The sequence below is a fragment of the Pan troglodytes genome, chromosome 20 (genome assembly GCF_028858775.2).
Source record: "Pan troglodytes isolate AG18354 chromosome 20, NHGRI_mPanTro3-v2.0_pri, whole genome shotgun sequence".
NCBI lineage: Eukaryota > Metazoa > Chordata > Mammalia > Primates > Hominidae > Pan > Pan troglodytes.
This window is the reverse complement of record NC_072418.2, coordinates 58122996-58135945: the sequence shown is the minus strand read 5'-3', so window position 1 is coordinate 58135945 and position 12950 is coordinate 58122996. Positions and strand designations below refer to the sequence as shown.

General features: G+C 54.1%; 1 protein-coding gene across 10 annotated transcripts; it reads left to right on the top strand.

The window, feature by feature from the left end:
- Positions 1–423: 423 nt before the first annotated feature.
- Positions 424–12942, top strand: TMEM150B (transmembrane protein 150B). Of its 10 annotated transcripts, none has more exons than XM_063800859.1 (9): positions 424–522; positions 929–1051; positions 3052–3147; positions 4729–4804; positions 5081–5140; positions 5240–5307; positions 5532–5659; positions 8718–8898; positions 12472–12942. In XM_063800859.1, the coding sequence occupies exons 4-9, from the start codon at positions 4737–4739 to the stop codon at positions 12666–12668; spliced, it is 702 nt and encodes a 233-aa protein (XP_063656929.1). In that variant the 5' UTR covers positions 424–522; positions 929–1051; positions 3052–3147; positions 4729–4736; the 3' UTR covers positions 12669–12942. The 10 variants fall into 10 exon arrangements, 9 of the variants coding, with proteins under 9 accessions (XP_063656929.1, XP_063656924.1, XP_063656925.1 ...); XM_063800854.1 differs by adding an exon at positions 3930–3997 and having other exon boundaries at positions 8718–12596; XM_063800855.1 differs by having other exon boundaries at positions 8718–12596.
- Positions 12943–12950: the final 8 nt, after the last annotated feature.

Here is a 12950-nt window from a genome sequence, read left to right as displayed (position 1 = left end):
ACTTCCAGGCAGGGGACATAGACATCTAGGGATATAAAAATAAAAATAGGCCGGCCGCGGTGGCTCACGCCTGTAATCCTAGCACTTGGGAGGCTGAGGCGGGTGGAACACCGGATGTCAGGAGTTTGGGACTAGCCTGACCGACATGGAGAAACCCTGTTTCTACTTAAAAAATACAAAATTAGCCGGGTGTGGTGGTGCATGACTGTAATTCCAGCTACTTGGGAGGCTGAGCAGGAGAATCGCTTGAACCCGGGGGCAGAGGTTGCGGTCAGCTGAGATCGCGCCATTGCACTCCAGCCTGGGCAACAAGAGCGAAACTCCGTCTCAAAAATAAAAAATAAAAATAAAAATAAAAACCAGTCCCCACCACCAACCACAAGCGGTTTCCTCAATATGAAAGTGCAACGTCATCTTTCTCAGAGGAAAAGCACAGCCTCTTCCCCTTGGCTGAGCCAGGCCAGCAGCCCTAGCTTCTGGAAGGATCCTTCAGGCTCCAGACACCCAACCTACCCGTGGCCGGTGAGTGGGGCCTAATTCCCAACTTGAAAGTAGCCCGGCAGGCTGGAGCCCTGTCCCCTGTCCTCCCAGGGAGGGCCCAAGCAGGTCACATAAGCACCGTGGGGACACCAGTGAGCCAAACTCATCTTTGTGCCAGGACACCGAGTTGGGTATGGAGGCTCAGAGCGGGGACAAGTCTTCCTTAGGATCACCTGGGCTTTCTCGTCTTTATTATTATTATGTTTTTGGAAGAGAAGTGGGAATCAGCCAGGTGGCAAACACAGGACAGGGCAGGGCAGGAGATCAGTGTTGAGGGCCGACGGAGGAGCAGGTAGCATGGACCCCTCCCTCCCCTGGGCTCCCTCATAGCTTTGTGTGACTTCCTTTAGAGGAGCTGTCACCTGCTGATCATCTGTGTTGCCCACAGACGGGGATCCCCCTGAGGGCAGGGGGTGGCTCAGATTCATGTCTGGGCAAACGGAGACCTCTGGAAAAAGAAGCGAAAGGAGGAAGACGAGACCCAGAGGAGAGGCATTTGGCAGCAGAAGGGGTGAGGAGGACTTGGAGAGCTTTGCTCTCTATCAGCCCCACTGGGACAGGATTTATTTTTTATTTTATTTATTTATTTTATTTTATTTATTTTTGGAGACAGAGTCTCACTCTGTCGCCCAGGCTGGAATGCAGTGGTGCGATCTCGGCTCACTGCAACCTCCGCCTCCTGGGTTCAAGCGATTCTCCTGCCTCAGCCTCCCGAGTAGCTGGGATTACAGGTGCCCGCCACCAAACCAGGCTAATTTTTGTATTTTTAGTAGAGACGGGGTTTCACTATGTTGGCCAGGCTGGTCTCAAACTCCTGATCTCATGATCTGCTTGCCTTGGCCTCCCAAAGTGCTGGGATTGCAGGCGTGAGCCACCGTGCCCGGCCACCCAGCTAATTTTTTTTGTATTTTTAGTAGAGACAGGTTTTCACCATGTTGACCAGGCTGGTCTCGATCTCCTGACCTCAGGTGATCCACCTGCCTCAGCCTCCCAAAGTGCTGGGACTACAGGCGTCAGCCACCTTGCCCAGCCGACCCTGGCTGTTTAAAAATAAAAATAAAAAATAAAGGAATGAAACACTAATACATGCCACAACATGGATGAATCTCAAAAACATTACACTGAGCATAAAATACACCAGACGGGTTGGGCGCGATGGCTTCCGCCTGTAATCCCAGCACTTTGGGAGGCTGAGGCAGGGGGATCACTTGAGGTCAGCATTTTGAGGCCAGCCTGGCCAACATGGTGAAACTCTGTCTTTATCAAAAAATGCAAAAATTAGCCAGGCATAGTGGCGGGCACCTGTAATCCCAGCTACTTGGGAGGCTGAGGCATGAGAATCACTTGAACCCGGGAGGAGGAGGTCCCAGTGAGCCAAGATTGTGCCACTGCACTCCAGCCTGGGCAACAGAGGGAGACTCTGTTTCAGAAAAAAAAAAAAAAAAAGGTTGGGCGCAGTGTCTCACGCCTGTAATCCCAGCACTTTGGGAGCCTGAGGCGGGTGGATCACCTGAGGTTGGGAGTTCGAGACCAGCCTGGCCAACATGGTGAAACCCCATCTCTACTAAAAATACAAAAATTAGCCAGGCATGGTGGCGCCGGCCTGTAATCCCAGCTCCTTAGGAGGCTGAGGCAGGAGAATCACTTGAACCCGGGAAGCAGAGGTTGCAGTGAGCCGAAATTGCGCCACTGAACTCCAATCTGGGTGACAGAGGGAGACTCTGTCTCAAAAAAAAAAAAAAAAAAAGAAAGAGGCGATGGTTGCGTAACATTGGGAGTGCACTAATGTCGCTGAGTCGCACATTTTTTTTTTCTTTTTTCTGAGACAGAGTTTTGCTCTTGTCACCCAGGCTGGAGTCCAATGGCATGATCTGGACTGACTGCAACTTCTGCTTCCCAGGTTCAAGGGATTCTCCTGCCTCAGCCTCCGGAGTAGCTGGGATTACAGGCTCCCGCCACCACACCCAGCTAATTTTTGCATTTTTAGTAGAGATGGGGTTTCACCATGTTGGCCAGGCTAGTCTCAAACACCTGACTCCAGATGATCTGCCCACCTTGGTCTCCCAAACTGCTGGGATTACAGGCGTGAGCTGCCGCGCCTGGCCGAGTCGTACACTTTAAAATGGCTAATGTTATGTGGATTTTATGTCCATTAAAAGACACGAGGTGGCATACTGAGAGAGGAGGTGGCTGGGACTTCTGTGTCTAAGGGAAGAGTTCTGGGGGCCTGGACTCCTGCATTTTGGGGAAGGAGGAAGGAGTTGGAGCTTGGACTCCTGGGTCCCCAAGGGTGGAGGCTCAGATCTGAGTCCAGGGGAGGATAGGGCTGAGAGTTTGGATGTTGAATACACAAAGCTGGAGGAAGGAAATTAGGGTCCCCCAAAGCTACGGTGCTGCCTGTGAGGTTCTAAGGAGACAGGACACGGTGGTTTGGGGATAGAGAGCCGTTAGGAAGTGGCAGTCAGACCAAAGGACCCAGGCAGTCCTGCAGCCTGGACTTTGCCTCTGCAGGATGTCTGCCTGAGCCCCACCCCGAATGCCAGCCCTTCTTCCCTGAGCTCACCCAGCCCCAGCTCCAGGACTGAGAGCCCCAGGAAGCTTGGAGAGGTGAGCATCCTGGGGAGGCCCTGGAGGCTGGGAGGTGCACGGAGGGGCTGGGAGGGCAGGGAGAAACTCCCCAAGCAGGAGAACGTGTGAGCTAGGACTGAACACTGAAACAGGTGGAGAGATTGCTTGGAGTGGAGGACAGCTGGCCGATTAGATCAGACCCCCACCCGTGACGTCTGCCTGAGAGCCAATGGGGGCCCAGAGGCCGCGGCCACAATCTCATGCACCTGGGCCCTCCCCAAGGGGCTGGTTCTTCAGGTGTGAAGGGGAGGAGAGAGAAAGAGGAAAGCGAGAGGGGCCCAGCTTCAGCCCCTCTCATTCTCCTGCAGAGCCCAGCATGTGAGGCTTACCTGTCCCTGTCCCTGCTGGCTGGGCTATCTTGGGGTCTGGACCTCGTGAGTGTCAGAGGCAGGAGGGACTCCGGAGTCTAAGGAAGGAGGGCCTAGAGGTCTGACCCTGGGTCTGAGGGAGGAGGGGCTGAGGGACTGGACTCCTGGGTCCTGGGAAGAAGGAAGAGGCCATGACTCCAAATCCCTAAATACCAAGCCAGGAGGAGGTCAGAAGCTGAAGATGGCTGTTGGGAGAGAGAAGGAAAAGGGTCAGGCGGCAGGAGCAGTCTTTGTCTGGCTGGGGGAATTTTCGGATGGAGATGTCATCGCTGAAAGCTCCCTTCCCACCCATGCTCAGCCTGCCTGGGGAACTCCAGCAGTGAAAAGGAGAAGGGTGAGAGGCAGGAGAGTGGAGGGGAGGAGGCAGGGTTGTCAGTGCTCCATATCTCCCAGCCCAAAAACAGAAGCTGCACCCAGAGAGCAGGCGGACCTGAGGCCCTCACTCTTGGGTACCCGAGTAGGTAAGAGCTGGGAGGTTGGACATCAGGAGCTGGAGAAGAATATCTGTATTCTAGGAGGAACTGGGGCCCCGGAATTCTGGGTCTTCCAGGCTGGAGAGAGCTGGAGGCTCAGATTCCTGGTTCCTGGGGAGGGAAGGGCTGAGACTTTGGACGTTGAACCCACAAAGCTGGAGGAAGGAAGTTAGGGGCCCCTGAAGCTAAGGTGCTGCCTGCTAGGTTCTGAGGAGGGAGGACACGGCGGTTTGGAGGTAGAGAGCCCCTCAGGAAGTGTTGGTCAGACCCAAGACCCCAGGCAGCCCTCCAGCGCTCCAGCTGGGACTTTGCCTCTGCCTTGGCCTGTCTGAGCCCCATCCCGAATGCCAGCCCTTCTTCCCTAAGCTCACCCAGCCCCAGTCCCAGGACTGACAGCCCCAGGGATCTTGGAGAGGTGAGCATCTCCAGGAGGTCCTGGAGGCTGGGAGGTGCAAGGAGGGGCTGGGAGGACAGGGAGAAATTCCTCAAGCAGGAGAATGCGTGAGATAGGGTTGAACACTGCGGGATAGGTGGGGAAATTGCCTGGAAATGGAGAGCTGGCCAATTAGATCAGACCCCTACCGGTGACTTCTGCCTGAGAGCCAAGCGGGGCCTAGTGGTTGGGGCCACAGTCTCATGCACCTGGGCCCTCCTTGAGGGCTGGTTCTTCAGGTGTGAGAGACAGGTGTCCAGCCTCAGCCCCGCTCCTTCACCTGCAGAGCCCGGCATGTGGGGCTACCTGTCGCTGATGCCTGTCTTCCTAGCTGTCTGGGCTATCTCTGGCGTCTGGATCGTGTGAGTGTCAGAGGCATGATGGACTCCTGGGTCTGAGGGTGGAGGGAGCTGGGGCCTGGATTTCTGGGTCTGAGGGAGGAAGGGGTTGGGGGCCTGGATCCCTGGATCTGAGGGAGGAGGAGCTGGAGGCCTGGACTCCTGGGTCTGAGGGAGGAGGGGCTGGGGGCCTGGACTCCTGGTCTGAGGGTGGAGGGGGCTAGAAGTCCTTGTTTGTTTGGTTAACAGAAGGAAAAGTTGTTGGCGAGAGTCGCCCACTCACTCTGATTTCCTCCGTAGTTTTGCCATTGCAGTGACCAACAGGACTGTGGACCTCAGTAAAGGCTTTCCCTACATCAGGTAATTCTGCCCGAGGGTAGGGATTTGGGGGTATCGCCGCTGCAGGAAAGTGGAGGCCCTAGCTTGGATTGCCCAGGATGACCCCTTTGTCTTCCCCAGCATCTGCGGATCCTTCCCCCCTCAGAGCTGCATCTTCAGCCAGGTGCTCAATATGGGAGCCGCTCTGGGTAAATATTGCCCAACCCTTTGGTTCAGTGCTCCCCAGCCCAGCCAAGCGAGTTCCGAAACCGCTCCTTTCTCAAACCCAGGAGTCCATGCCCCAGGCCCCTCTTTCCCCCAAATCCTGGAGTTTGCCACTTTCTCCCTCACCTTGCTCCCCTCGCTTCCCTCCCTGGGCCCCAGGAGTTCGGGGTGGGTCTCCGTCCCACTTCCTTCTCCCCTCTACTCCCAGCCGCGTGGATCTGCATTGTCCGTTACCACCAGCTCCGGGACTGGGGCGTCGGAAGGTGGCCTAACCAGCTGATCCTATGGACGGGTCTTCTCTGTGCCCTGGGCACCTCCGTGGTAGGCAATTTCCAGGTGAGACCCAGTTGGCGCCCAGGGTCTGTCCCGGCCGGCGTCTGGAACTACAACTCCCAGCATGCCCGTGGCCATAGGCTTATTGTCTCGGGGGCTGGTTCCAGCCTGGCCCTCCTGGGACTTGTATTTTTCTTTGGCCAGTGGCCTTGGACCGGCTGGATTCCTTTGCTCTCTGAGTGGGGCACTACGAGCGAGGCTGTTTGTATGTAGGACTTCGTTGACTTCCAGGACGTTGGGATAATTTTCTGCCAGCCCCTCTCCCCAGCTTATTTAATGATGAAATTACTGGTCCAGGCGCAGTGGCTCATGCCTGTAATCCCAGCACTTTGGGAGGCAGAGGCAGGCGGATCGCCTGAGGTGAGGAGTTTGAGACCAGCCTGGCCAACCAACATGGTGAAACCCCGTCTCTCCTAAAATACAGAAAAATTAGCCGGGCGTGGTGGCAGGCGACTTAATCCCAGCTACTTGGGAGGCAGAGGCAGGAGAATCATTTGAACCTGGGAGGTGGAGGTTGCAGTGAGCCGAGATTGAGCCATTGCACTCAAACCTGGGGGATAAGAGTGAGACTTCTCTCAAAAAAAAAAAAAAAAAAAGAAGAAGAAGAAGAAGATGAAATTACTGGCCAGCCTCTGTGGCTCACGGCTGTAATCCCAGCACTTTGGGAAGCCAAGGTAGGTGGATCACCTGAGGTCAGGAGTTGGAGACCAGCCTGGCCAACATGGTAAAACCCCATCTCTACTAAAAATACAAAAAATTAGCTAGGGGTGGTGGCAGGTGCCTGTAAGCCCAGCTACTCAGGAGACTGAGGCAGGAGAATCGCTTGAACCTGGGAGGCGGAGGTTGCATTGAGCCGAGACCATGCCATTGCACTCCAGCCTGGGCTGCAAGAGCGAGACTCAGTCTCAAAAAAGAAAAGAAAAGAAATTAGTGAGGCTGGGCACAGTGGTTCATGCCTGTAATCCCAGGACTTTGGAGGCTGAGGCTTGAGCCCAGGAGTTCAAGACCAGCCTGGACAACATAGCAAGACTCTGTCTCTACAAAAAATAAAGAATTAGCCAGGCATGGTGGCGTGAACCTGTAGTCCCAGCTATGCAGGAGGCTGAGGTGGGAAGATGGAGGATTGCTTGAGCCCAGGAGGTCAAGGCTGCAGTGAGCTGTGATTGTGCCACTGCACTCCAGCCTGGTGAACAGAGTGAGACCTTGTCTCCAAAAAGAAATGACTGAGATTTACTCATTATTCATGTTAGGCACATTGATTGAGCATTTGGCAGCCATTGGCAGCAGGCTTTCCATTTTGTACATGACTTCATTCCATCTCCATAAAGACTCTAGCTAGGTCACTCATTGCCCATGGACCACAGAGAATATATTTATATATATACATATATCGGAGATGGAGTCTTGCTCTGTCACCCAGGCTGGAGTGCAGTAGTGCGATCTTGGCTCACCGCAACCTCCGCCTGCCGGGTTCAAGCGATTCTCCTGCCTCAACCTACCAAATAGCTGAGACTACAGGCACCTGCCACCAGGCCTGGCTAAATTTTTTTTGTATTTTTAGTAGAGATGGGATTTCACCATATTGGCCAGGCTGGTCTTGAACTCCTGACCTCAAATGAGCCACCCACCTCAGCCTCCCAAAGTGCTCCACAACTATTTATTTATTTGAGACAGAGTCTTGCTCTGTGGCCCAGGCTGGAGTGCAGTGGTGAGATCTTGGCTTACTGCAACCTCCATCTCCCGGGTTCAAGTGATTCTCCTAACTTCAGCTTCCAGAGTAGCTGGGATTACAGGCGCTCACCACCACGCCCGGCTACTTTTTGCATTTTTAGTAGAGATAAGGTTTCACCATGTTGGCCACGCTGGTCTCAAACTCCTGACCTCAAGTGATCTGCCCACCTTGGCCTCCCTAAGTGTTGGGATTACAGGCATGAGCCACTGTGCCCAGCCCTCAACCTATTATTATTATCTTGCTCCTCTAAGCAATATTTTTAGACATTTCCCCCTGGTTATCCCCTCTTCCCATGAAATTTTAAGTATTTATTTTATTTATTTATTATTTGTTTATTTATTTTTGAGATGGGATCTTGCTCCGTTGCCCAGGCTGGTGTGCAATGGTGCCATCTCAGCTCACTACAACCTCTGCTTCCTGGGCTTAAGTAATCCTCCAGCCTCAGCCTCCTGAGTAGCTGGGATTACAGGCCTGAGCCACCATGACCGGCTAATATTTGTATTTTTTTTTTCTTGAGATGGAGTCTCACTCTTGTTGCCCAGGCTGGAGTGCAATGGTGCGATCTTGGCTCACTGCAACCTCTGCCTCCTGGGTTCAAGTGATTCTCCTGCCTCAGCCTCCCAAGTAGCTGGGATTACAGGTGCCCGCCACCACGCCTAGCTAATTTTTTGTATTTTTAGTAGAGACAGGGTTTCACCATGTTGGCCAGGCTGGTCTCGAACTCCTGACCTCAAGTGATCTACCCGCCTTGGCCTCCCAAAGTGCTGAGATTACAGGTGTGAGCCACTATGCCCGGCAATATTTGTATTTTTTGTAGAGACGAGGTTTTGCCATGTTGCTCAGGTGGGTCTTGAACTCCTGAGCTCAAAGTGATCTGCCTGCTTCACCTTCCAAAGAGCTGGGATTACAGATGTGAGCCACCGCACCAGGCCGAAATTTTAAGTATTTTAAAATTTTAATGGAATATGTGCTATGTATCCATGAGTCACATACAATTGTAATATTTAAGAATTTTTCACCTGTAAGACCAATTTTTGGGGAAATGTCTGTCCCCCGCCTTGAGAATGCAAGATTTATCCCACTCATATTTACTGAGCATCTACTATGTGCCCATCACTGTTCTAGGAATTGAGGCCACAGCAGTGAACAACAGATTTCAATGCCTGCTCTCGTGGAGCTGACAATAGCTGATGTGCTTAATAAGCCCATCACTGGGTATGGAAAGTTGGTGACCACTGTCTACTGCATTGGTGAAGGGCCCTGGCCCCTCTGGTGCCCCTTACCCTCCTTCCCAGAGTCTCCCTCCCAACTTCTCTCTTCTCCTCCCAGGAAAAGAACCAGCGGCCTACGCACTTGGCAGGGGCTTTCCTTGCCTTCATCTTGGGTAACGTCTACTTCTGGCTGCAGCTCCTCCTGTGGAGGCTGAAGAGGCTGCCCCAGCCCGGGGCTGCCTGGATTGGGCCCCTCCGCCTGGGCCTCTGCAGCGTCTGCACCATCCTCATTGTGGCCAGTATCCTTCTTGTATCCGGGGTAGGGCTTGGAGGTGGCTCTTCACTGGAGTTGGTCTTCCTGCCTGGCTGTCTGTCACTGGGGACGTCTTTTCCTTTCTCTGGGCCTCACTCTTTGCACAGGATTATGGCTTTGTCGTCGAGAATGCCGACTTCGGGGTCAGGTTGCCCAGGTTGGAAGCCCCTGTCCTCCACACAGCAGCTGGGGGAAGCTTCCGCGGGCTGTTACTTCTCGGTGTCAATGGTTTCGTCATCCCTCAAATGTGGATAACGACAGGGCTGACCTCAGGGTTGTGGAGTGGATAGGATAATAGGCATACGGTGCTTAGATCTGTGCCTGGCACATAGCGAGTGACCAATAGACGCTGGAAGAATGATATACTAAGAACAGTCCCTTGAGGGCACCTGCTCTGTGCCAGGAATCATGGTGGTGGTTACGAGTGAAGACGGGTTCAGACAGGAAAAGTCTTTCGGCCAGGATGCGTGTGAGGTTCTGCAGTGGAGCTGGTGATAGGCTGCAGGTGGCTTGCGCAGGCTCTGAGAGGCATTCTGTGAACTGCTCGTCCGAACTCCATGTCCTGTGATATCATGTGAGTAGCTTGAAATAGCCATCATGGGAGTATTTATACCACTGTAATTGGCAGATGCCACCAACCAGAGCCAGTTGTTAAACATTTACTAGCACACCACGTGACGCTGGACTCAATTCCAACTTATTTCTGAGCCATCCCCAGAACCCAGGCACTTTCCACCAGCACAGCGTACTTCTAGATGGGTCAGGTCACTCTCTGAGGCTTCAGTTTCCATATCCATAAAATGGATTTGCTTTTATCATCATGATTATTTTTATTTATTTATTTTTGAGACAGAGTCTTGCTCTGTTGCCCAGGCTGGAGTGCAGTGGCGCGATCTCGGCTCACTGCAAGCTCCGCCTCCCGGGTTCACGCCACTCTCCTGCCTCAGCCTCCCGAGTAGCTGGGACTACAGGCACCAGCCACCATGCCCAACTAATTTTTTGTATTTTTAGTAGGGACAGGGTTTCACCATGTTAGCCAGGATGGTCTCGATCTCTTGACCTTGTGATGCGCCCACTTTGGCCTCCCAAAGTGCTGGGATTACAGGCGTGAGCCACCGTGCCTGGCCTTTTGTATTTTTAGTAGAGACGGGGTTTCATCATATTGGCCAGGCTGGTCTCGAACTCCTGACCTCATGATCCACCTGCCTTGGCCTCCCAAAGTTCTGGGATTACAGGCATGAGCCACCACACCCGACCTATTATTATTATTATTTTGTTATTATTATTTTTTGAGATGGAGTCTCACTCTGTCACCCAGGCTGTAGTGCAGTGGCATGATCTTGGCTCACTGCAACCCCCACCTCCCAGTTTCAAGCAATTCTTGTGCCTCAGCCTCCCAAGTAGCTGGGACTACAGGCATGCACCACCACACCTGGCTAATTTTTGTGTTTTTAGTAGAGATGGGGTTTCACCATGCTGGGCAGGCTGGTCTCGAACTCCTGACCTCAGGTGATCTGCCCGCCTCGGCCTCCCAAAATGCTGGGATTACAGGTGTGGGCCACTGTGCCCAGCCTACAGTGATTAATTCTGATAGGTAGAGTGTAGAGTGAGAGAAAGGAGGGGCTGAAAACCCAGCCTTGGGGGGTCTTTCTCATTTGTGGGGAGGCCCAGAGTGTGCAGGCATTCAGAAGAGAGTACAGAGAAACCAGCTAAGGCCCTGTGTTGGTTGTATTAAGTGCATCCGTTTCTTGGAAATTTTCTCAGCAAAATGGAAATAGTGATTGTATTTCCTGGAGTGACAAAGTGTATCTTCACAAAATAGTTGAGAGGGCTGGCCCCTCAGCCCGGCCTATAGTGACTTGGGGTATGAGACCATCAGGTCTCCTTTGCAGGGGCCCTGATGGTGATCAGATCCAGCCCCAGATCTTCTGAACTAGCCCTGATGATCAGTTTAGCCACAGGGGCCTTCATTCTGTGGGACTCAGTAGTCTCTTGGGTGGGGTAGGTGGGGGAGGGAACCATAAAGACAGCTAGCTGAGTGTCATTAAGGGATGGACGTCTGTAAAGACGGGCTTGAGCCTGGCCGGATTCTGAGCCTGGCCTTGCAGAAGGAGCTGCTCGTGGGCTGGGAGGTTGAGGGCACACTGCAGGTACACACACCGAGCAGAAAGACCAGCCGAGGGAGGAGTGAGGCTGCTGGCAGGGCCAGGGCTGAGGATTCTCTAAAATAAGGGATCAGAGGCTTGGGTTTCTGCCTGGGGGTGATAGAGAGCCATAGGAAGTTTACGGTCAGGCATTGTGGCTCACGCCCATAATCCCAGCGCTTTGGGAGACTGAGGAGGGCGGATGACATGAGATCAGGAGTTCAAGACCTGTCTGGCCAACACGGTGAAACTCTATCTCTACTAAAAATACAAAAATTAGCCAGGTGTGGTGGCACACGCCTGTAGTCCCAGCTGCTCAGGAGGCTGAGGCACAAGAATCGCTTGAACCTGGGAGGCAGAGGTTGCAGTGAGCCGAGATCACGCCACTGCATTCCAGCCTGGGACACAGTGAGACTCTGTTTAAAAAAAAAAAGACCAGGTCTCGCTCTGTTGCCCAGACTGGTATCGAACTCCTAGCCTCAGGCAATCCTCCCACCTTGGCCTCCCAAAGTGCTGGGATTGTAGGCGTGAGCCACCACTTCTCAGCCCCCTTAGAAATCCCTGAATGAATGGAATAAGCTGTCTGGGAGGGGTGAGGTGGTAAGCAGCTCCAGTGAGAGAAGTTCCAGAAAACAAGAGCTGTCTCTACTAGGCTGGAGCCTGGAGTCTGCAGGGGCTGGCAGAGCAGAAAAAGGTCTTAAGGAGCTAGTGGGGTGCGAGAACCAGAGGAGGGACGGGACAGACCAGGAGAGAAAGGCACAAGACATGAGGAGAGGGCTGGAGAGAGATGGGTAAGGCAGATAGGACAAGACTTGGGGTGACCAGCTGTCCAAGAAGGATGAAGAGAGGGCCGGGGGAGTGTCTGCTGGGGCACATGAGTGGATGGTGGAGTTGTCGTGGAGGAGGGGACACTCAGAGAAACAGATTTTACAGGGAAGAGATTAGGCTCTGGGAGTGAGCAGGAAGGGCCTGTAGGCCATGGGTAGCGGGGTGGATGTTCAGGAGAAAGTTGCAAAACACAGTCCGAGGCTGGCGGCAGGGAGGGAGGCGTATTTAGGAAACCATGCATGTTTACAGGCAGGAGCAATGGCAGCTGGATGTCCTGGACAAGTAGGGAGGCAACCAGGCCCTTCCCTGGGTCAGGGAAGGGAGACGGAAACATTTCGGGATATTAGGAATGCAACAGTAACGGGGGTGCACGCAAAGGAAAGCATGTGCAAGCAGCTTGAGATGGAGACCGGCTGGAGAGCATCGGAGACCAAGGCGAGGCCCCGTCTGTGAGGAGCTACGGGGGAAGGGGAGAGCTGAGGATGGGGACACCCAGAGACGGCCTCCGCCCAGCGCGAGGCGGCACAGAGACCAGGCCGGGCTCCGCGTCTGTCACGGTAGCAGTGTGGCCCTTGACCCTGGGGCAGTGATCGTCCTCCACGCCTGCTCGCTGCGTAGCGTCTCTGCGGCCTGCGAGTGGGTCGTGGCCATGCTGCTGTTCGCGCTCTTCGGTCTCTTCGCCGTTGACTTCTCCGCCCTGGAGAGCTGCACCCTGTGTGTTCAGCCGTGGCCCAGCCTCAGCCCCCCGCCAGCCTCCCCCATCTCCCTGCCGGTCCAGCTGTAGCAGGCACCCTGACCCGGGCCTTGCCCTCACCAGTGAAGCAGGAAAGATGGGGCCAATCCCAGTGCCCCGCACCCAGCAAGATGAGCCGCTGGGGATCTCTCCAACCAGCTGGGGCTGCCGCTGACTGACCTGTAGCCAGAGGACCTGTGTGCCGGCGCGGAGGGCCTCTGAACAGCTGGTGGCAGCCGGCATCCCCGTTCCCGCCTTCGGGCCCTGCCCCTGCAACTGGGCACCCAGGAATCGAGAGGCCAAGGCCAGCCAGCTGTCCCTGATCAAGGCTAT